General features: G+C 42.6%; 1 protein-coding gene across 1 annotated transcript in view; it reads right to left on the reverse strand.

Moving 5' to 3' along the window:
* The window catches only part of LOC307248194 (MAM domain-containing glycosylphosphatidylinositol anchor protein 2), a gene marked incomplete at both ends in the record, with an annotated part of 228,555 nt that overhangs the window by 61,757 nt on the left and 141,181 nt on the right, over positions 1 to 25,617 (reverse strand). Inside the window, 2 exons of the mRNA XM_080024479.1 lie at positions 3,076 to 3,348; positions 19,911 to 20,231. Coding sequence (XP_079880605.1) covers positions 3,076 to 3,348; positions 19,911 to 20,231 — 594 coding nt within the window. The remainder of the gene's footprint in view (positions 1 to 3,075; positions 3,349 to 19,910; positions 20,232 to 25,617) is intronic.

Consider the following 25,617-nt stretch of genomic DNA (forward strand, 5'->3'; position numbering starts at 1 on the left):
ATATTGGCTCCAAAGTCCACATCAATGCATGTTCATATACATTTAACAAAATCCATGAGTATATGTTACAATGTGTAAAAACCTCACTCTCTATACCATGAAAATCGAACCAGTTTAGACAAAAAGGTCCGCTGACGGCTAATAAATACATGCAAATTACCTGCATTGCGTCTTATAAATAGGGGTTCTCAGATTGAATAAGGTGATTTAAGGGGGTCTCTGAGGTTAGAACCCCTTGTTTGATTGCAGAAAAAGAAAAGGAAAACAGCCTTCTGTTGAAGATATGTTTTTTATAGTTTCCATTCGTTGAAATGTTTCATTTTTCTCATTCCTATTTTTCTCATTTCTACAGTATTAGATGAAATCATATCATATCATTTGAAACACCAATTCTTCTAAGTACTGCTATTTGTTCTGGTGATCCTATTGTTAATTCCAAAGGATAAATCTAGTCTAAGGAGCAGTGCTGAGACTCGGTGCCAGCGCTCAGCGGTGCAGATTACATCCCTACCGGGAATCTAACCTACGGCATTATTATTTATTTAATGGCCAATTTGGCCATGGCTGCCAACTCCCCGTCTTCTCCACAGATGTCCCTGCCGCCTGGCACACGAGACTCCATGCACAGGCACGCCACCGCTTGGGGAGGCAAGAGGGTTTTTATCCATCCCTCCATCCATCCATCTACAGTATCTTTGAATGGAGGGATGAAGGTGTGAGAGGGAGGGAGGGTTTATCTCTGCTGCTATGTATGATGTTGCTCCGTTTAATCGACCTGTCGAGGCCCGAGGCCAAACCTGCCGACTGATATGTTTTATTATTTATAATACTGGGGGGTAACAAAATAAAGTTTTGTGAGTCAGGCAAAGGTTTCATTTTTAAATATTTATGAGTAAACTATAATTTTGAGCACTTTATTTTTAATATGTTTTTCATAAATATACAGAATGTCCAAAATAAAGAGCTTTGTTGGATGTATCCATCTATCTTTGGATGGCCTGATGCATGTCTGAGAGAGGGCTTGGTTCATCTTGGTTGGCATACAACCAAGATGAACCAAGTGTGTGTGTGTGTGTGTGTGTGTGTGTGTGTGTGTCGGTGGCATGTTGACGCTTGTTCCTCTGTTTAATAGACCTGCCAAAACTGCTGACTAATATGGTTGTATTATCCCCCCAAACCACCCGAAAAACTCCTATAGAGATACTCTACAGGAGGAGAAAAAATCTCCACGGTTAAGTTTCCACAACATCAAAACAAACAACCCAACTGGCAACTCAACTGGTAACCTGGCCTGTTGGGTGGCCAGTTGACTTTCTTAACGGGGTGACGTTATGATCATCCCCCATTTTAGTGGCTATAGAGTTCCAGGAGACAAATTGGAATTGGAAATCTTTCAGGATAAGAAAAGAGGGTGAAAAAAGGGGGGCACATCAGATTTCATGGAGGATGGATGGAGCGATGGAGGAGGGAAGGAGCCAGAGCTGATTTTTAAGCACCGTGCTCCTGCACCCGGGGCGCGACTAAAGGAGCCTCCGTACCTTTGGCAGCCGCCGAGAACCAGATGGTGGGAATCTGGAGCACTGGGAGGGAGGGATGGAGGGGTGGTGAGAGGTTGCAGGAAATTGGAGGGAGGGAGGTGAGGCTGAAGAAAACAAACGGCTGGAGGACACAATCTGCTCTCCCCCTCCGCTCTACCTGTTTTCACTCTGGGAGGACTGATAGATAACGCTGACGTGAGAGGTGCGTTCATCTCTTCAGCCCACGCCCCCCCAGCTCACACACTCAGCTGACAGGCCGAAAGAAGGAACGACATGGGAGAGAGAGAGAGAGAGAGAGAGAGAGAGAGAGAGAGAGAGAGAGAGAGAGAGAGTGAGAGAGAGAGAGAGAGAGAGAGAGTGAGTGAGGGAGAGAAATGCAGAAAAAAAATGCAGACGATTGACCCGAAGATGAAGAACAAATAGAGATGGAGAGAGAGGAGGAATGGGGACGGTTTAAAGGATGGCGATGGAGAGAGAGAGAAGATAGATAGATAGATAAATAGATGGATGGCTAGATAGATAGAGCGGTGGCCTCCAAAGGGGTTAGATGGGGGAAGGAAAGAGTGACAAATACTCCTCCGTCCCACCCCGCAGCTCCCTCGCTCTAATGCGAGGTCTGGGAGATTGAAATTTGGCCTCTGGTTTCCAAACTAATCTGGTGCTGCCATAAAAAACAACAACAATAACAACAAGCAGAAAATCACCGCCAGCCTCTTCCGGTTGTGATATCACAGAGGTTTTGTTTGGTGGAAAAATGGACGGAAATTGGTCATTATATTACACTTTGTCGTTTTGCTCTGAATAGGAGATCTGATTAGTGTTTGTGGTTTCCTTGTAAATAACCAATTGCAGCCATCTAAGGAACACACCCCATAATAGGTAAATCACGCCAGCTGGAATTGAGGAGCTGACACGTACATGGCCAGATCTGTAGGAAATCAATGGATGCGTAATGGAGGAGGCTCTGGCTGTTTTAAAAGAAAATATGAGCATTTTCTACATTTCAAATCACATTTTTAGCACTTTTTAAAAATATTTTATATTTAATTGTCCAAAACAAAAAACGTTGAAAATTTTCTAAACTGTCTGTTTCAAAATTGTTGGCTTTTTTCAATGCTATGAGAAATAAAACACATTTTTATCACTTACATTTTTATATTCTTAATAGCTATGTGTCCAAAATAAAGACATTTTTATACCTATAACAAGGAAAGTATGTAAATTTCATAAACTTTGTACATTTCATAATCTGTAATAATTTTCCAATTTTAAATTTTCAAATATGTATGATAAAAATCCCCTTTTATGAATTTTAATATTTGGGTTATCTACACACCCAAACTAAAGAATTCTGTAAGATCTTTTGATTTTGCAATTAAAATTTGGATGAGCAAAATCTGCATTTTTACCACCAGATTAGTACGATTCCTTATATATTTATTTGGGATGTGTAGATGTAAGGAATCGCACAAATCTGGTGGTAAAAATGGCGATTTTGCTCATCTCTTATTTGGGATTTTGAAACTTGTTTCCTCACCTGTGACATGGAAGGTGCACTTGCCAGCCCCAGCCTCATTGATGACATTGCAGGTGTACTCTCCCCAGCCGTCGCGGCTCAGGCTGCGGATGGTGTACTCCGTCTCGTCCTTCTGCTCGGTGAAGGCCCCGGCGTGGATCAGCCGGTTGGACAGAAGCCACTCGAAGCGCAGCACGCGGGACGGGTGCGCCCGCAGCACCCGGCACGTCATCACCACGGGACGCCCCAGGCCCTGGCGCATCTCCATGGCTACCGGCTCCACCGTCGGTGGGTCTGGAGGTGGAGGCAGAAAAAACTTGAGACAAGTTTGTTGGACGTTTGGGGTGAAGCGATTCGGGTTTAATGCCCGATCCGAAAGCCCATCCGGCTGTTGGAACCTACCCCCTCCTGGTCATCAGAATTTCCAACTTCAGCTTTATTTGCGAAGAGTGAAAAAATAGAAAATTCACATAATTCATTAATAAAAATAAAAGAAGACACATCATTATTTTATATACTGAATCTGAAAAACGTCCCCCCCCGTAGTGGGCATTGACGTAGTGCGTCTGGATTTTTGGAGAAATTGTTTCAGATAAAAAAGTGACTTCCGGTTATACCTGTCAGATCCACAACATTTCAATGCAGACCCTGCAACTTACAGAGGTTCGGTGGGTTCTGCATGCAGTTTCCGACTCTACATAAGAAATCAATGAAGTGGGATTTACACTGAATCTTATCCACTAAAACCGATCTGACTGTTGGAATCCCCCCCTCTAGTGGCTCCATCATAATGCATATGTCTGGCTTTCGCAAAAAGTTGAAAATTTGCCTTCCGGTTGTCCTGTCAGATACAAAATTTGACGCAAGAGTTGAAAAATCAACAGATTCCGGAACCACGATCGGATGTGGAAATCTCACTTCCCGTAGGAATTAATGGCACTTCCAGTGAGTTGTCGTTTGTAAGGTACGTAGGTGCTCAGGTCTTAGTACACATGCACTAGTACGTAATCGTCACTATCGTGTCACTATTGCAAAATAAGGTTTGTGGGAAAAAATGTCAGAAGTCACAAATAAAATAGTGCTGAACCCGATCGTACTGAAATTAGTTGGAAGAACTTTCACCACCTTCCGGACCGGATGCAGAAAATCTTGCACTTTCCCACACACAATAGAAATGAATGGGACTTGAATGGGTTGTTGTTGTTTGTTGGATTCAGTGTAAAGTGGGGTTAAGGCCAAAGTCAGTCAATGACCAGTGTGTGTTATCTCCACAAGGAAGATCGATAGAAGGAAGCCTCAAGAAATAAAAAGCAAAAAAAAAGGAGGGAAGAAAAAAAATACTGGACTGAGGGAAGTGGGGGAGAGTGTTTTCAGTAGGGACAGGTGGGGGGAAAAGGGTCTTATTCTGAATAAAACGATAAGGAATCTCCCGAGAAATGAGAGGGGGAGGAGCAGTGCAAAAAGAGATAAAGTAACATGTAATTAATCACAGCAAAGAGAAGTCGATAAACCCCGCGCTGAAGAAAGAAAAATGATGAGCAGAAAACAATCACAGGAATCAATCAAAACAGTATAGGGACGGAGGACATTCATTTTTTTCTTATTTTCTAGCTGAAAAAAGGTAGAAGCAGCATTTTGGAGAAAAAATAATCATCAGTCGTGCATCGCTGAAAAAAAAAGATCAGTGAACAAGATTATGAAGTGCACGCCCAGGATTGAAAAATGTCAAATTAAAAAGTTGAAACTGACTCAGCGTCCTCACGTACAGTCGGAGCAACTTGGAGAGGACACCTGGAGCATGACAGAGCCCAGGCAGACCAACGATTGCGTGGCTGACCCATGCAAGAACCGTGACAGGATCGCGCGCGGACCCTGGCTGTAATTATATCGTAGATATTCCTGCGTTTATTTAATGAAAAATATACATGTTTCGGAACGGAACATATGTTCTGTACATCTAATACAATCAATATATACATATCTCATTTTAAAAGAATGGTTTGAAAGAATGAATGAATCTGTGTTTTTTTTGTAGATGTATTTATTTGCGTGTAACAGGTGTTATAATTGACCTAAAATAAATGTGAAATATTGCGACAAATGTAATCGTAATACTTAATGTATCGCAAAATCGTGCGTTTTTGCGCTGCAGGAACTTTTTTCATCGTTCTAAGGACTTTTTGGAAGAACCGTCCCTTATATTGTGTCTGCGCTGCAGGCACTACTGTAGGGACGATCCTAGTTCTTAGAACTCCGTTTTGAGAAACTCCTTCAGCTCCTGCTCCAGGACATATATTTAATTTTACGAAGTGATCTGAATGAAACAGAAAATCTCAGAGTGTGTGAGCCCGTGCTTTACGGAAGTGGGAACAAATTACAAATGACATCTTGTAAATCTAATATGAGTGACGATTCAGCAACAGGATTGATTATTTCTCGCCTCAAATTTGTTCATTAACGAATTTTAGTGGACTGGTGAGGTGAAATAAGTGAAAGTTACGGAGTAAACGCAAGACGGATTAGTGCTGAAACTGCTGGATGACGTCTCATTCGCGTCACCAGTGCCAGGTTCTCGAGGAGCTCCCCTACGTCCTAGTGCCCCTCAGGGAAAAAACATGTTGCGTCATATGGTGATATGACCCCAGATCCCAGATGATATATATTCCCACTCCTATATACAGTATATGCATTTAGAAATAGTTTATATATATGCATATGCATACACACATATATATATATATGTGTGTGTGTGCGTATACACACACACAGACACACACAGACACACACACACACATATATATATATATATACAGAGTATATATATATACAGAGTATATATATATATATATATATATATATATATATATATATATATATATATATATATATATATATATATATATATATATATATATATATATATATATATATATATAATAGTAGTGTGCCATTCTCATCTAGTGTGCTTGTATAAAATAAACACAAAACTTTCAGAAAATCATTGCTCTGTGTTCTCTGTGACAATTGAATGAGCTTGGGACAATGAACGACATGAAAACAATAACAAATCTATATCTATCAATCTATTAGATGGGGAGGGGGGCTATATTACAGTGTTTGTCTTACAACAATGTGTCTATCTTACCATTCAGTACGACACTGCATTGTTGTGGTCCAAGGCTAGATAAGATATCCATTATCAAGTTGACTCACTGTCATTATTGTTTGCATTTTATTTTGTCTTTCTTTTAGGTAAATACTTTTATAATACTTATACTACACTACTTCTTTCCATTTTAAATTTTAAAATTTTGTTTAAACTGTTTAAACTGTTATACTTTAAATTCTGTTTTATTTTAATCACTACTATGTCCCTATTTTATGTACTATGTAAAGTTGAGTTGGCTCTGAGACTAAGAATCTCATTACTGGTAATGATGCTTGCATTGTTATCAAGTATTTCGCAACAAACTTGAAACTATAATTAGACCTTGTTTGAGTGCTCTCATTACAAAGCTGTTGAACTTTGTAATTTTAAAAATGTAAATAACAAAAACAACTCCCATTTTGAAATTAAACAGCTGTGCAACATGTAGATTAAAATGAATCATTAAGACCTGTTCTTATTCATATGACAAAAACAATTGAGCTTTGAAAGATGACCTCTGGTCAGGGTTCAAAGGATAATATTAGTAGTGAAAAACTGAACTCTCTCTGGAATGTGATTGTGTTTTTGTGAAGTGAGTGCCATCTCATGGTGACACACTGCAATTGAATAAATGGGTGCGTTTACAGTCTAAATTAAACACGCCCTGTCAGGACACATGAGGGGGGATTCCAGGCAAATGGCAGCCGGCTGGGAAGCGCATGGTGGTTGGCTGGAAACTGGCTGAAAGCTGGCTGCAAGTCAGCTGTCAGCCAGCTGGAAGAGGTCTCTTCAAGTGGCTCTTACTGAACCAATCAGCTCCAGGTGAATTATTTGGCAAGCGATAAAAACAGTGACCAGCGTGAGAAGTTGGCTCTCGGTGGCACAGAAAGGTGACCAGGGGCGTTGTTAAGGGTCGGTATTAAATTAGCCCCGCAGGGCCGGCTCTGTGCCCTGATCGCTCCTTTTCTGACGGTACCCACTGTGGCCATGGTGCACTGGTGCACCAGTGATCGCGCACAAAACGGTGTGTTTTTATTTTAGAGGTAGGTTTTCTTTTTCTCTGTTTCCTTATTGAACGAAACCAGCACCGTGTGTAATGGGGACACCTTCTCCGTCAATCTCTTATTCAGCACCCCTGTTGACAGCCCCGTCAAGCCTGGCTGGACTAAGCCCCTGATGTCTTTGCATCCTAGCAACGCCCCTGACTGTGACATTAACATTTCAGAGTGTGTAGGTTCAGAGTGCTCACATTGTGAATACACCGAGCGCTGCACATGTGTCCGTGCAAACATTACCATCACATTGTCATGAATAATTTGACATCTTTTCCTCTAAAGATGATAATACAGTTGCTTGAAAGAAGGAGTCACAACAGTCATTATGGGGGAAAATAAACAACAACGACAGCAAATGGTGGAGGAAAAAAAAAGAGGAAGACATACAAGAAAAGTAATTGCCTGAATTAAAAGAGCCCAACAAAATATAATGTCACTGGTAGAATAAACGACAGTTCAAGTCAGATGAAGGATTAGTGACATAGAGGTACAGTATATACACATATATGCATTTAAAACATGTACATGTATATATATGTACACACATATATATACACACACATATATAAATATATAAATATATACACACACACACACACACACACACACACACACAACATATATATACTGTATATATATATATATATATATACAGTATACTGTATATACAAATAAACATGTATAAAAATTTACTTGTTGTTTTGAACAAAAGCGTCTGCTAAATCATCTTGTGTAAAATTATACATAGAAGTGCATATACACCAATCAGATCCCAACTGGAGGTCTAGGCCAGGGCTGTTCAGGGTGGGAGGGGGTGTGGGAGGCCTTAAACCCCCACCCAGACAAAGAAAATCTCCCAGGAAAACCAACTTGAGGCTGAGAAATAAGTAGTAATAAGCTGATCTTTTGCTGTTATTTTTTATTTTTTATGTTATATATATTTTTTTTTACACAAATATTTTCTTTTGGTCTGTAAAATGGGTGTTTTGGCAAGGTGAGGGGAACGGGTTTTTGGGTCGTTGGCAGGAGAAGGGTTTGGGAACCACTCTGAACAAGTCCATTGTAAAATTTGATTATTTAAGGTAGAGCCAGTGAACATCCAGGCATTCACTGATCATGGAGATAAACAAATGTTCTGCACTTACAGTATCTTGGTTTCCTAAACATTGTATCATTCCTTCTCGATCAGCAAAGACATTTTAATTGCGATCAATAACTATATAACAGTGGTCCAATCTGTGCAGGAATGTATCTAGATCGGTCTAAACTGAATTCTAAAGCTGCTTCCACACATGCACTGCAACCCTGAAATGATCCGGACATTACCAGGATGAGCTGTGTGTGTGAACGCACAAATATCTGAATCATTTGACCCGGACTTTACCCAGCCAGCACCTGTGTACAAAGTCTGTGTAATGTCCGATTGAGCGGTATGTGTGAACAGAGCAGGTGATTGTCCGGAGCATTCACAGGTGAGCGAGTGGGCGTGCCACTCCTGTCAGCTAATAACAGGAAACTGAGGCTACAATTTGCACAGGCTCACCAAAAATGGACAATTGAAGATTGGAAAAACGTTGCTGCAACATTTAGATGGTAGGGTCAGAATTTAGCGTAAAGAACTGAAAGCATGGATCAATCCTGCCTTGAGGGTTAGGGTTAGGGTTCACACTGGTGGTGTAATGGTGTGGAGGATATTTTCTTGGCACACTTTGGGTCCCTTAGTACCAACTGAGCATGGTTTAAAGGCCACAGCATACCTGAGTATTGTAGCTGATTGTGTTTTCTTCAAGTATGTTTTCCTTGCACTGCATTCTCTGTCTGGTTGTAAGATTAAATAATGTAATGCTATTTAAAATTACTTTTAGGAGGATTTAAATGTATATTTAATACAACACAGTCAATTAATTCTATTATATAATTATAGGACCCAGAATCGCGATTGTGGCGCCTCCCCTTGCGGCTGCCTGCGCGAGCACCTTGTGTCGATTACGCACATTTTGGTATTTTTTAGTATTTATAGAGCTTATTGTGAGTAATCACCGGGTGTCATGACATTTCACTGCATATATGTATGAACGTATGTATATGTATGTGACAAATAATCTCTTGAACTTGAACTTGAACTTGAACAGTCAAAACATTAAAACCACTGACAGATGAAGTGAATAACATTGCTCATCTTGTTCCAATGGCACCTGTCAAGGGGTGGGAGATATTAGGAAGCAAGTGAACAGTCAGTTCTTGAAGTTGATGTGTTGGAAGCAGGAAAAATGAGCAAGCATAAGGATCTGAGAGACTTTGACAAGGACCAAATTGTGATGGCTAGGTGACTGGGTCAGAGCACCTCCAAAACCGCAGGTCTTGTGGGGTGTTCCCGGTACGCAGTGGTTAGTACCTACAAAAAGTGGTCCAAGGAAGGACAACCGGTGAACCAGTGACAGGGCCTTGGGTGCCCATGGGTGCCCCTATATATACACTGTATATATATATTATTATTATTTTTTTTTTGTGTATATATTTTTTGATTAGTTGTGTCCATATATCTTTCAGAGTTTGATTGTATATATTTTTTAACTTTTTAATTATTACCATTGATTCACAGTCTCAGGCTCAATCTCAGGCGTTTCGATTTTCAACCCAAACCCAACGGGCATATTCGCTTCCAAAGGGGAGGGGTTTCCTGAATCTCACCTCATCACATTAAAATTGTAGGTTTTGTGCTGGGCAGTGAGTCACAGCTCCTCTCCTGAGTGGCAAGACACCAAATTGCAGTAAGTGCAATTCCGTTTGCACAACGACACAAATGAAGACGGAGGCCACAGACATATGGAAAATGGAGAAATCTCAGCGAAGACGTCCTTCGAATGAAAGCCTGCCAACCACGTCCCAAGAAAAAACATGAAGATTGTGAGCACTTGAAAAAGAGGGTGTCCATCACCGCAGACTCGTGATGGACACCCTCTTCTGCCACACCCAGGTGATGGGATAAACAACATTTAGGGGCCAAACTAATGAAACAGGTCGGCCCTTCGTCCTCATTCTTCTCTTTCCTCGTCGTCTTCGTCCGTTTTGCTGTCGTTATCAACCTGTAGGCGTTTCTTTCCCCTCACGGATCACTGGGCAGCGGGCGTGACATTGGGCCTCCACACTTTCTTAGGCGAGACATGGATTTATATAGTCTATTCTTCAACCGTTCCGATCTGGCGCTCATGACACGTTCATGTCGCATGTTTTTTTTTTTCTCTCTCTCTCTCTTGCTGCATCCACTGCGGGGCGGGCTTTGGGAGCCATGCACAACGGCTTGACAAATGCCGGCCCGCCGGACGGACGGTCGGACAGATAGGGAAGGGTAAGGCGTTTTTGGCGGAATAATAATAACCTTTTGTCACAAAAAACGAGGCTGGAAATTGAGGCCGGACGGACTTCATTAGGAAGTCAAACATACACAGAATATGAAACGATTCCAACCCTGATTCCACTGATTTATAATGAGTCCCTGTGTTGAATAATGGAGGGGAGGCTGCTCCACATCAGTGCGTCCTCCCTTCCCTTCTTCCCCTCGCACAACGTTACCGCCACAATCAAACAATGAACGAACTTTGGCAGCAGCACTAGCAATTAGCATATTGTTATTAAGTGTTGAGGGATAAGTCGTGAATTAAGATACACAATTACCTCTAATCAATGTATACTTTTCAGGGGTGAGGGGGCGGCCTTCTGCTTGGCTGGCTAAGACGTCCATAAATTTGTTGTGGGACGGGAAAGTGGCCTCGTGCCCAGGAAAACATTCCCTGACCTTCTTGTCGACGCCGATTCAACGTCACTGATTGATTCACATCGCCGTTACGGAAAAACACATTACAAAAAATGTCCAGTCGCCGAAATATGGAAGGTGAGCTGGCATTCTCTCATTCTACTGTTAGCTCGGCGGCTAATGTGAAGGCTAATGTGAAGCACTCTGATATGATGTCACAATAGAGACAGCCCCATCGGGGAGAGTTGATGCAGAGAGTAATAATAATAATAATAATAATAATAATTATAATAATAATTATGTAATTCCTCATTATTCTCCCCAGACAAAACAGCTGTTTATCCTGGAATCCAGTCTCTTTTTCGTGTTTGCTCGGGAAGTGTTGGGGCAGAGGGTGGGGCTGGCGGACAACCGGCCATTTGCTTCATGTGAAAGGAATGGACGGAGCACAGGAACAGGAGGTCGAAGTGGAGCCTGAAGAGCATCACTGCCCCTGACAGTGACATCCAGGCTATGGGGCCGGCCGTATCCCTTCGCTCGTCTCCTTCCTCCACTTCTCTCCGTCCTCTGCACTTCCTCTCTGCTCCTCCTCCCATTTCTCGCCTGGAGTCGACAGGCGGATGCCAAGTTGGTTTGACTAAGAACATTAGGAGTTTCACAGCTGGGGATTAGGGCCTTTGCAATTCTATTAGGGTGTCTATTCTAAAGGCAGACATCTCTCCGGTTGCCTCCACCTTCTTCCTTCTGGCGCCGCCGCTGCCACCGAGCGCCAGATGCGGGTTTTTACATATCAAAGCTGTTGACTTGCCGGAGTCGCTTCTTCACACTCTCTAATGCTCTTTGCACCTTGATCAACTAACTAAACGAAACTCTGCACGTGGCGCGCCACCAAACTGGCCCATGGGCTCACGCAGGAGCGAGAGGAAAAGCATCTCGAAGGGGATTGGCTTGTTGCTTACACACCGAGAAGCCAGCCAAGAGGAGGAGGGATGGAGAGATAGAGAGAGAGAGAGAGAGAGAAAGTGAAAATTATAGAATGTGGGAAAACCACCAAAAGGAAACAAGTGTTGGGAAAGCGTCAAACCGAATTGAATAGGCTGAAAACAGGCAGAACGGGGACAGAATCAACTAAAAATGAGTGCCGTGGAGCTGAAGAAAAGAGTCAAAACAAAACTGTCAAAACACCTTAAAGGGCACTTCTTTTATCCATTTTCTGGGGAAAATCAATGGGTTGCCCTTCCTGTAACACATGGACTCCACAGTCACTGCCATGTACATTTCATTTTCCAACCAAAGCCGCAATTTCAACCTGATGTTAAAACAGTTCTCGGCGGGAAATAAATAGAACCATTTGTTCCCTCTCATTCCACCTCTTTGCGCCTGAGCCACTACAGCTCTTTTTGCGAGGAGTCTACTGGGCATCTCAAAACCGTGATTGGAGCAGTTGCTGCGGTTTAGTTTGTTGAAGTTCCATCACCAGCCGTAAGCCCATTTCCATTTTTTCCGAGACACAGAGGGATCGGGGAATAGCCCGGACCCGGAGGTGGCCATAGAAATAGCGCTTAAAAAGAGGCTTTTACCACTCTCGCTGCATTTTCCCACGAGCTTTCGATTCCCGAGCTCTAAATGAGTAAAAAGAAGTCGAGCGACAGAAATGTAGATGAAAAAGGCAAAGTGACAGTGTGATTGATTTATCTACATCAAACGCTTAATAACCCATTCATTCCATGCTTTGAAGATGGCGAGCGGATCAAAGAGTCGAAACACCCGACTCCCTTTGTTAGAACAACTTCTAATCAGAATGAATTGCTTAGTTTGGATTAAAACTGAATGAACTGTACGCCGTACGTGTGTGTGTGCGTGCGCGTGTTTGTGCGTGTGATTTCCTGTCACTCCCCGTGGGGCAACCCGAACGTCACATGGAATCTGGTTTTGTGAACAGGAACGGTCAAAAAACCTTCACCTTCACCACTACGGGTGCCGCCTTCGCTAAAAGTACCCACCATCCGTCCCCATCCTTGACCCGGGTTCTCCGTTGTTTCAGTGGGCAACGTTAGGTCAGAAACAGAGAATTTCGGAGAGGGAGGGCGACCAACGAAGATGACCTGGTCTTCTGTTGACCAGAGTCATGGAAAGAGTTTGTTGTACCTCTAGACTGAAACATATTGTACATATAGTATTTATCGTAAGTTATGTTTGGATTGCTGTATTTATTAGCACATGCTGTTGGGATGAGTTTATGCAGCTATTCGGGAGATTATTTTGTTAAAAAAAATTGTATATTTAATTTAATTACATTTTTTTCAGGTGACATTTTATAAGAAACAGCCATTGAATATATTTGTGTTATGTATGATGCTCCCTCTATATGCTATTTCCATTGTTGGTGGTGGGGTCCGCCACCGCAAGAGGTGAAAGGTAGCTAGTTAGCAGCTAGCCGTAGTGAGTTCGCATTAGAGCGAAGAACAGGGTAAACCCAGATGTGGAAAAAACAAACCATCATTTTGAATGGAAAACTGGGAATTGTAGTCCATCCACCCAACACAGATGGTCTGATGGATTTACACTTTAAGTTCTGTTTTCTTACACCTTAAGTTCTGTTTTCAGCCTATTTGAAGCTGTCTGGATAATCGATTTTCATCAGATCACTCAATTGTACGAAGTATGAATAACAAATTGTTCGAACTTACTTGCAGCTTGATTTGTGGGTCTTGGGAACATTTTTGAGATAAGAAATCCATTTCTGTTACATATTTTTTACATTATTTTGTTGAGAATGCCACGTTCCTTATGACGAAATCCAGTTGGAGCATTTCATGTTCTTTGTTTTGCATGTATCTGTGTGTGTCATGCAGATGAATTCAGTGTTATGTTGTATGCAAATGCAGTCAATGCTAAATTATATTTTCATTAACGACGTTGATCGTAGATGGTTGCCGAAAAACCTCCCGGGCACGCTTTGCTTTAATACTTGCTTGTTATCTTGTTTGCTTATTTTTGTTTCCCCGGATCTAATTGTGTTGCCCTGAGACAAACGAAAACACAGAGCAAAAAGTTACAAAAATATAAATAAAAAGAAGAATTATGCTTATTATTTTCAGAAAGCGGCCGGGATCACAACAACAAGTGATTTGCAACTTTTTGGGGCTATAGTCCAATTTCATCTTTTTTTTCAGGAACTAAAAGGTTCCTTCAGCCCGTTGTTGTCTGTTGTTTCCGCTGCGGTCTTATGACCCACAAAGATTAATCAAATGGGTCCACTGACGTATGAAAAAGTGGCAGTTTTTTTTGCATGTTAAACTGCTCCACTCCAGTCCAGTAGGTGGTGGTAATGCAGAACACTATATACCAACAACAAGAATAAAATGGATGAAGAAAAACAGCAAAAAGATAGTGGAATATCAGTTTGGCTGTCTTTCTGTCCTTGTATTCAGTGTCAAAAAATATTCACTCTCACGTTCAAGAGTTTATTATCCATTTTGAAACATGAAAAACATGAGATTACACATTGGGAATCGAACCTAGGTCTACTGTGTAGGAGGGGAAAATTGTATTTGCTACACTATACACAGCAGATGTCAGTTTGTGTCCATATATATATATATTTTTTTTTTTTCTTTTTCGTTTTGTGCTTTTTGTGCAGTTATTTTGCCCAAAAGATTTTTTCTAATCATGGGTCCTAAGAAAGTAAGTGCTGAGAAGAAGAAGCGGATGATGTAGATTCAATTAAAGTATGAAATCATAGAAAAACATGAGTGAGGTGTGCGTGTGATGGAATTGGCAAGGCAATACGAGCGTAGTACTTCTACGATATGTACTATACCGAAGCAGAAGGAGACGATAAAGTGTATTACGCCAGCCAAGGGCGTTGGAAAAGATGGATGAATCTGAATCTGAATCTGCTGTTGGTGTGGTTGACGGAGAAGCAGCTCGCAGGTGATAGCGTGATCCGCGAGAAGGCAAAAAGGATCTACACTGATTTGCTGCAGCTGACCCCAGGCACCTCAATGGACGAGGCATCTGAAGAGTCGTTTAAAGCCAGTCAGGGCAGGTTCGAGAATTTTAAAAAGAGGACCGGCATTCACTCCGTCGTCAGGCATGGCGAGGCAGCGAGCTCGGATGTGAAGGCACCTGAGGAATACCTCAAAACTTTTGCCAAGATGATAGAAGCCGAAGGATACATCCCCCAGCAAGTCTTCAACTGTGACGAGACAGGGCTCTTCTGGAAGATGCCAAGGGGGACTTACATAATTGCAGAGGAGAAGAAGATGCCAGGCCACAAACCCATTAAGGATAGGTTAACCCTCGCACTGTGCGCCAATGCGAGTGGCGACTGCAAGATCAAGCTGCTGCTCATATATCATTCGGAAAACCCCCAAGGCCTTTAAGTCGCATAAGATCCTAAAAGAATAAGGTTATGTGGAGGGCAAACCCAAAGGCGTGGGTCACCAGGCAGTTCTTTGTGGAGTGGGTAAACCTGGTCTTTGGTCCTGCTGTTAAGAAGTATCTCCAGGAAAATAACCTACCCCTGCAAGCCCTTCTCGTCCTGGACAATGCACCTACTCACCCACCGAACCTCAAAGATGAAATCCTCGAAGAGTTCACGTTTATCAAGGTTCTTTACCTTCCACCCAACACCACCCCTATCCTGCAGCCCATGGACCAGCAGGTGATTTCAAATTTCAACAAGCTCTTCACCAAGCACCTGTTCCGCCGCTGCTTTGAGGTGACGGAGAACACAAACCTCACCCTCGAGAGTTCTGGAAGGACCACTACAACACCGTGATATGCCTTAGAATTATCGATATGGCCTGGCAGGGTGTTACAAGGAGGACCTTGAACTCTGCTTGGAAGAAGCTGTGGCCTGAGGTTGTGTCCGAAAGGGACTTCGAAGGATTCTAACCCGAAGCGGCAGTGGTGGAGGAGATTGTGTCCCTCAGAAAGTCCATGGGCTTGGAGGTGGATGAAGAAGATGTAAACGAGCTCATCGAGGAGCACTCCGAGGAACTGACGACGGAGGAGTTAAAGGAGCTACAGACGCAGCAGCATATGGAGGTTTTGCAGGAAATTGGTACCGCAGAGGAGCAAAATGCGGAGGAGGTTATCTCTACAAGTGAGGTAAAGGAAATGTTGGGAATGTGGGAGAGCCGTTCAGAGTTCATTGAAAGGAAACACTCAGAAAAAGTTACAGCTGGTCATGTGTCGTCGCTATATAATGACACTTGCCTAACTCATTTCCGAAACATGGTGAAAGGCAGGATGAACCAACCCTCCTTGGACAGGTTGAAACACCCTGCAGATGAAAGTGAGGAAGGCCTGGCGAAAAAGGCAAATATCAGCGAAGAAGATTACGTTTATTATTTTTTTAAGTTAAGCGAAAGTGAAGTGAAAACAGAATAAAATTGTAGACGTCTGATCTCCAAGGTAAATACACTTCATAAAACCAGTTTATTTCTTTACATTTTCTTTTATTATGTTTTATTATGCTTATATACAATATTTGTTATTTATCAATACATTTTTCTTATTTAAAAACATGCAACAAAAAAAATTGGGGTGGTTTTTTGGGGGCTGGAACGGATTAATGGCATTTCAGTTAATTTTAATGGGGAAAAGTGATTTGCTATACGAGCAGATTGAATTATGAGCTCTGTCACGGAACTAATTAAACCCGTAACTCAAGGTACCACCATACATATAAAATTCTGTCTGTTTTTCGTTTTCTGTTTTTTATTATTGAATAAACGGAAAATGGGAAATTTTCTTTTTTTTGTACGAACGGAAAATTTTTAGAACAAAAACAAACTGTACATACAGTAAGTCAGCGACTACAGGTTTTTAAAAATGGTGCTGCGAGTACTCGACCAATCAGAAATGGTTATCTTCGCTGCAAGCCCCGCTCTCAAAGTTCCTGGACTTGAAGGGGACTTTCAAAAGCAGGGACTTTTTGGTTTGACGGACAAAGTCCCCGGAACTTAATTTAGACCCCGGTCCCTGTGGTGGAAACGCACTGAGTTCCTCCAAAGGCATAATATTGTGTAAGTCCCCCTCGTGCTGCCAAAACAGCTCTGACCCATTGAGGCTGGACGCCACAAGACCTCTGAAGGTGTCCTGTGGTATCTGGCACCAAGACGTTAGCAGCAGATCCAGTAAGCTGTGAGGTGGGGCCCTCATAGATCTGGCTTGTTGTTCCAGCACATCCCACAGATGCTCCATCGGATTGAGATCTGGAGAATTTGGAGGCAAAGTCAACACCTCTTTGTCATGTTCCTCAAACCAGAATCCTGAACAATTTTTGCAGTGCTGCAAGGCCAATTATTCTGCTGAAAGAGGCCACTGTCATCAGGGAATACCGTTACCATGAAGGGGTGTACTTGATCTAAACATTATTTAGGTAGGTGGTCTGTGTCAAAGTAATATCCACATGAATGCCAGGACCCAAGGTTTCCCAGCATTGCCCACAGCCCACAGCCTCACATTGCCCACAGCCTCACACTGCCTCTACCGGTTTGCCTTCTACCCATAGTGCATCCTGGTGTCATCTCTTCCCCAGGTAAACTACGCACACGCATCCTGCCATCCACATGATGTAAAAGAAAATGTGATTCATCAGATAGGGCCACCTTCTTCCATTGCTCCATGGTCCAGTTCTGACGCTCATGTGCCCATTGTAGGTGCTTTCAGCAGTGGACAGGGGTCAGCATGGGCACTGAATGGTTTTCGGCTACACAGCCCCATATGCAGCAAGCTGCAATGCACTGTGTCCCGACACCTTTCAATCATAGCAAGCATTAACTTTTTCAGCAATTTGTGTTACAGTAGCTCTTCTATGGGATTGGACTAGATGGGCTAGACTGTACTCCCAACATGCATCTGAACCTTGACAACTTGACATCACAATTTGGCCTAGTCAAAGTGGCTCAGATCCTTATACTTGCCCATGTTTCCTGCTTCCAACACACACCCCTTGACAGGTGCCAGTGGAACGAGAAGAGCAATGTTATTCACTTCACCTGTCAGTGCTTTTAATGTTGTGGGTGGTCGTTGTATATGTGAATATATAATACCAATATAAAGAATGTTTTTAATATGCCGCGGATATTTGGGTTCTCAAATAAGCAGCCTGAATATGAAGCTGCGTGTTCTTGTGTCAAGAAAAGTAATAACTCGAAATTTCAGGGCCAGACGTGGCCTCTTTATGAGCTTTGGTTCATCGCCATCTGTTTCCAGCCCGCTGCGCTGGTACAGGGACGGGGATCGGCCGTGTCGCTAATTGATGAAGGGCATCTTAAGAGACTAAATCCTTTGTTTACTCTTTGGTGTCAGTTGAAGCAGCTAACCTTTGATACTGGCTGTCAGCGCCGGGTAATCGCAATCAATTCGGGCAAAAATTCAGCGCGACTCGTCAAAGAAAATCAAAACTTCATTAATTCTCCAGCTGCGGCGGAGTCGTTAATGGCTTAGTGCTGGACGTGACGGCCATCGCGAAGAGTGGGAACTGGAACGGCTACGGAAGCCGAGCAGGGAAGTGATGCTTTACCTCTCGGCGGGGGTCACCCTAGGTCCTCTTCAATCAAAACTCTGGCAGGGAGCGTGTCGGCTTTATCTCAGCTGAGTTGAATAAATTACTGTAATCGTCGACACTGTTTGTGATGCTTCATCACAAGATGTTTTTCCTTCTCCAGTCCTGCCTGTTTGCACATAAATCCTCTTGAAATGGGTATTACCGAGGAGGGCTGGAGCTGTAAATGGTGTTTAATTTTAAGCATACTGCACAGTGCCATTAAAAAGCATGGGAGGCTACCACTGGTGTTCCATCTGTGTTGGAAAAAAATGTGAGTTTTGATTAAACAATGTATAGCCACCAATGTAGGCCACGAAGAGAAAGAGAGAGAGAGAAAGAAAACACAAAACAAAGGAGCTTAGGCTTTGAAAACTTTAAAGTGCCAATAACAATAGCCCAATCTGAGTTTATGGCAAAGAGAATCAACTTTCCCCATTTCCTATAATCACTTGCCAGAGAATGCTCGGCATTCAGCTTGGCACCATACATGGATTGCTTTAATTTCGCTCCTTTTCCATCTTCAATACTTTCCTTCGGCGGAAAAAACATCCCCGACCATTCAATGAGTGACACAGCTTTGAGTCCCCATCGTTCATTTAAAATATTCTTTTCAAATTTACATAAATGAATACAAAATGAATATGAGCGGGAATAAATTAGCCCTCTGCTAATTAGCCGTTAAGCCATCTCTGAATGTCACGTCGAAAGGAGGAAGTGGGGTTTTTCAGTGTGAAGCGCTAGCAGGGGGTCTGAGGCCCGGGGATATGGTGTGGTGGAGTCTTCCTCTCTCTCTCTCTCCCTCTCTCCCTCTCTCTGCCTTTCCATCCTTCTTCCCTATAAGTTGGGCTCCCACTGCCTGTGCAAATGTTTAGTTTAGCTCCAGACTCGGCAGCTCGAGTCCTTTCCCCCAGTGGATGAGGTTTCGTTGCGGGTGTTTCCTCTGCTGAATCCTACAGAAATGACGAGGGGAAGCGAGGGATTTGCCTGATTAAAAAAAAAAAAAAAAAAAAAAAAAAACATCACTTCAAAGGAATTGGACGGGTGAAAAGAGGGAGGGAGATAGGGAAGGATATCAGAAAGCGTTCAATTTCGATCAAAGAGAGGATAGGACCCACGCTGAATGGCACATAAAGGATATCCATTGAAGAGAAATTAACATTTAACAGTGCTTTGCTTAATGTCACATACATGGATACATATTTTGGCGGGCGTATGAGGGAAGATGTTTTGGGAAACATCTTCGCCTTGACAGAGTACACACATACACACACACACACACAAATACACACACACACACACACTCTGAGGCAGACAGGCTTTGCTGCTTCTACTCACACTGCACGATCAGCTCCACCACGGCCTCACGAGGCTTGACGTTGAAGCCGTTGAACTGGCTCGTCTGGCAGCGGTAGGAGCCCGTCATCTCGCGGGACACGTTGACGATGCGCAGCACGCCGTCGTAGCTCTCCATCTGCATGCTGCCGTCTGGCATCGGCGCCTCCTTGTCTGATCGCGACCACAGAATGATGGGCTTGGGCTTCCCTGAAACAAGGCACTCCAGCTCCACCGTCTCACCTTCACGAGCCACCAGGGGGGACTTGCCCCGGGGGACTGTCAGGTTGGGGGGAACTAAGAAAGAGAAAAACAGAGGAGGGACTGATATGGGGCTCTAGAAAGTCAGCGGGCGGGATAAGAGGGAATGGTCGACTGGGGGGGGGGGGGGCCGTGGTGTGTCATGGCGTGGAAGGCATGGGCGAAGGGAGGCAGCGAATGAGCATGCACGTTGCGATGACAACAATGTTAAGTTTAAGCCAGACAAACACAGCTTGTATGAAAAGGACCATGCCAACACGAGCAGAGAAAATGGCTTACGGTTCAGAATAAGAGGGTCTGAACATGTAGATACATCTAAACCATAATGGAATTTAGCAGTTAGGTTAGGTAAATGCAATTAAGCGATGGCAAACAATAGACAATGCGGAGATGAGCTGAAAAGCAAATACTTTCATGGCCAAGACTGGTCAACATACTGTTTGCAGCATCTGATCTCATATCTAAATCAATAAAATAGAAACGTAATGCATGTTGAAAAGACACAACTTCTGAGGAATCACATTACCACCCTGTTAGTGCATTAGTACATTAGGGCATTAGTAGTTTTTAGTCTAGGGATTCCACCATCATCACCATCAACAATCAATCGATAGAAGGACCATAATTGACAGCTCTGACATAATAATCACCACCGTCACTGCAATCACCGCAACCAGCATGACCATCCCCACAATCTACTGTCATCATTATTATTACCATCACCATTATTACCATCACCATCACCAAAACTATAATCACATAGCTGCGAGCATCATAATCACCAGGACCATCATTGCCTTCACAACGATCAGCATTACCATCACCACAACCATCATCACCATCACTACAGCCATCGTCACATCACTGAGACCATCATTACCATCACTATGACCATCAGTGCAATCACTATAATCATCATTTCGATCACTACGACCACCATTACCATTACCACGATCCTCATTACCATCACCAGAACCATCATTGCATCACCAGGACAACCATCTCCATCGCTACGATCATCATTACCATCACCACTGCAATCATTACCATAACCACGATCATCATAACCATATATACCATATAATAATCATCACCAACCACCACCAGTGCCATCACAATGATCACCATTATCCTCACTATGACCATCATTACCATCAACACAACCACCATCACCATCACTATGACCATCACTTGTAATCACCAAGACCATGATTACCATCACAGGGATCATTGCCGTCACCACCATTACCCTCATCACCATTATTGCATTATTTTCAATGCTCCATTGACCATATCAAAGGGACCACACACTTTCCGTTCAGGCAACTCTTGCGGTATCCCATTGCGAGCTCAGAGCCAATTTAACAAACTTTGAAATTTCCTACCGAGTGATTATGCTCTGACTCTCTTTCAAATTGCCAGGCCCCATAAAATCTTCCGGGGTAATTTGTTCAACCTCCCGGTGGTAAGGTTCTGTAGGGTTTATAGCGTGCAGGCAGGTGCATTTTTCTTCCAAAGCGGCTTAATCAGAACTACCATTGAATATGAAACATTTTTTTCTACATTCCCTATCCAAGAACCTTTTCACTTGTATGCCCCAGCAGTTCATTTGGAAAGTGAGGTAGGAACATTATTACCATTACCACCATTATCGCCACGCCATTATCACTGTAATTAACATCTATATGACAACCACAATCATCGTGCCTTCATCCTTGCATCAACTATAGATTTACCTCCTCTGATCTCTGCTTGCCTTCTAATCTTCTCCTTAGACTGCTTCACATTCCCATCCATCCATCCATCCATCCATCCATCCATCCCTCCATCCATCCATCCTTCCATCCATCCATCCATCCACCCCTCCATCCATCCATTCATCCATCCATCCCTCCATCCTTCCATCCATCCATCCCTCCATCCATCCATCCATCCATCCCTCCATCCTTCCATCCATCCATCCATCCATCCATCCACCCATCCACCCATCCATCCATCCATCCCTCCATCCTTCCATCCATCCATCCATCCATCCATCCATCCATTGTGTCATGTTACGCAGAGCAGTCAGCACAGAAATCTCCCGGCGGCTGTACACCATTACATCGGGTCACAGAACAAAATATCATCCACAAATATTTTGCCACAGTTTAGCAGAATTTTAGAGGCTGCCTTCAAGTAAACAATGAATAATAGACGAAGATAAGAGTGCTGGAAATATCAGGATACAAATCTGTGCAGTGTATGTGTGTTGCATTGGCGACCATTGTCTATTAGGAATGTACGTCTAAGCGTCAGTATGTGTTGGAGTGTGTGTTAGTGTGTGTGCATGTTTCCTCAGGTTGGAAGGCCGAAAATGTAGCAGGTTGTACACTGGCAGTGTGACTCCTCATCCCGGGCGCGAGCCAAGTTAATTTGTTTAATTAGCAAACCTGGCGCAGTCTCCTAGAGTGCTGTGGTGTGTGTGTGTGTGTGTGTGTGTTCGCATGTATGTGTTTGTGCACATGCATGTATTTGTCCAAACAAACAAACAGAGCCCTGAGATGATTTCTCCAGCGCGGCTGCCGACACAGTTTACGGCCAGCTGGTGGCGAGCAGGAAAACCATCTCCAACAATCATGACACCGTGCCCCGCTTCCCTGATGATGTTTGAATCACTGTCATTCAGCCCAAATGGTGCAGGAATTGGAATGAACTCCTGCCACACGCTGAAGTTTCACCCCGCAAGCTGATGAAACCTCTAGAAATTGACACAAAAAAAGGGGAATAGAAAAGAAAGAAGAGAGCGGCTGGCCATATTTCTGCTGACCTCTTTTTTTATCGACACAATGTCTGAGACAGCCGCTCGGTCTCTTTCTTCTTTAAAATGAGTCCAGATGTACCAGGTCACTCCAAGCAATGTATAAATAAGCCTGGTCATTCCAGATGAACCGTATTGTCCTTCGTTGCCACAATTCCAATGCCATTTTCTTTGTCTCGCTTTGAAAACGCCCGATAAGGCCAAACCTCTGGGTTCCAGGAACAAAGAGGAAACATCGGTCGACGATCCCCATTCAGCTTCCGAAAATTGAAAAGGATAAAATAAAATAATAATAAGCTAAATAATGCCACGGCACAGAACAGAACATCAGACAGCCTTTCATCTCGGCTACAGTGCATAACTTCAATGCATTTAATGGCAGTCATACAGAAAACATGTGGGGAAAAAAAAATAATAATCTGAGATTGCGGCAGTTGGGGTAGGGAGGTCTCAAAAGAAATTTACTTCAAGATAATTTGTTTTTTTCATGTTAAATGTGCACCTGATTCCATTGCATTTCCATTGCTGTAAAATATACCACCAAAATAACTTAAAACAGAGCGGTAACTGAAAAAAAATTGACATGATAAAGAATATCTCCTAAGCATTGCAATATAAGCTTGTTAATGCACATTTAGCCAACCCATATTTACACACACCTATAAAAAAAGTGTTTTTAAGCACGTAAGAACAACACTGCTGATGACATTACTCAGAGACGATAAAGGACGCTCATATAAGATGTTCAATCTTGGCAAAGTCGACAGCAGCAACAGAGCCACAAAGATAAAGATTTATTAACCTGTAGTCTACTTTGCTGGTTTTGTAATTTTCACATGGGTCTTAATTATAAAGCAGAACGAACTTCTGTAAAATGTTGGTCGAGGCATATTTGCGAATTTATTCCTTTCTATTAATGAATTTTTTCTCTGTATTCACGAATACAAGGTCCATCTGCTTAAGACCATGTATATATTGTAAATGCACCTAAAATGTATGCTGATGAAAATATTTTAGCACATTCTATTTTCTTACATATAATTAATTCTAATTTTCAGAAAAAACAACTTGATTTTAAAAATATATGAAAATAAAAGATATACAATTTGGAATACAATTTTGATAAAATAAAGTAATATTGTATTTTCTAGTTTTTCTAGATGTTCTTTCCATGCTTGAGTTTTCACGTTTCTATTACCACCACCACTGAAATCCTGTAGGTAAGTTTGGTGTTGGGGGTATGTGGTGTGGGGGGGGTGTGGTTTAAGCAGCAACACCTTTCTTGGCTCTAGGTAATTGGGCCAGGGATCAGGGTGGCTGTATGGCTGTTGCTCGTTAGAGAATCAATGAGCAAAATTCCCATCCCCGCACACAGGAGAGGAGCCCTCATCATGACATCTGCTCTGGGCTTGTTCCAGCTTACCCACTCCCTACAATAAAACTGGTACTTTTCAACCAAGTCTCCTGTCGTCTGTCAGAGGGCGCTGAAATGCCACTCGAGTTGCGTGTGGCAGTTTGTAAGCTATGTCTTGTTAAATATAAGGATTTTAAAAACAGAAGTTCTGAGAAATCTGGCTTTAAAGTTTTAGAGGCATTTCCAGACTTTTGCAGAACAAAATACACATTTAGAAACACAATTAGCTCTTTAAATGGTAACATTTGGATAGTGCTGTACTCCTTCAATGAGATCATGTTGAATGTGTCTTTCTGAAATAATATTTGAATCATTAATTTATAACAATATTGTAAAATGCATAATTGAAGTTAATCCTTTAATTTTAAGTTAAGATAAGATTTTTTTTCATTCTAAGTTCATGCTCATTATAGTAGCATGACCCCTCTATCATTCTGTAACTTCTAAACATTCCCATTTCCTGCATTTATTGTTCTATTTCAATGAAAGTTTTCAGGAAAGTGGCACTTTTCAGATCGCGGACATGAAAACCGGTCACTAGGGGACAGCCATTCCCAGAATGAAAATGCCGAGGTCCTCCCGTCGTTTGCAGAGATGTTTTCACAGAGAAGTGAAATTTCTTCTTCGTGTCTTTGAGCGCGTGGCATCAGCGCAAGAGTTTTTTTTTTAATCACACGAAGAAGCTGCGGTGTCACCATTTATGATTCGATGCACTTTATAAACTTATTTGATCAATACAGTTTCAGATTCGGACTTCACATCACTCTGAATATGGAAAGATGATCTTGATCTTCATGTTTACACCAAAGGGAAGATCGCTGTTTGTTGAGTAACTCAACTACTGCTGATGGTGAGTGATGTTTATCTAATATCTAGAAATCTACCTCAGTTTTGAAAATATGTGGGGAGATAGAAAACAACTTGTGATCTCAGAAAGAGATTTCGGATGTTTTTCACGCACAGCCAACAGTACAGCGCTGCGAAATGTGGCGCGATGGGACGCGGTGGGTCACATATGTCTTTATCCCAGACAGTGAATGGTCAGATATGCAGGTTCAGGACCAGAGACACCAATGGAGAGCTGAGGCATCAACACTGCACAAACAACTGGGGCTTCCACAGCAATTATTTCCAGGAATACAACTGCACACGTACCTGCCCTCTCTCTCTCTCTCTCTCTCTCTCTCTCTCTCTCTCTCTCTCTCTCTCTCTCTCTCTCTCTCTCTCACTCTCAT

Source organism: Zeus faber, assembly GCF_960531495.2.
Source record: "Zeus faber genome assembly, chromosome: 2".
Taxonomy (NCBI): Eukaryota; Metazoa; Chordata; class Actinopteri; order Zeiformes; family Zeidae; genus Zeus; species Zeus faber.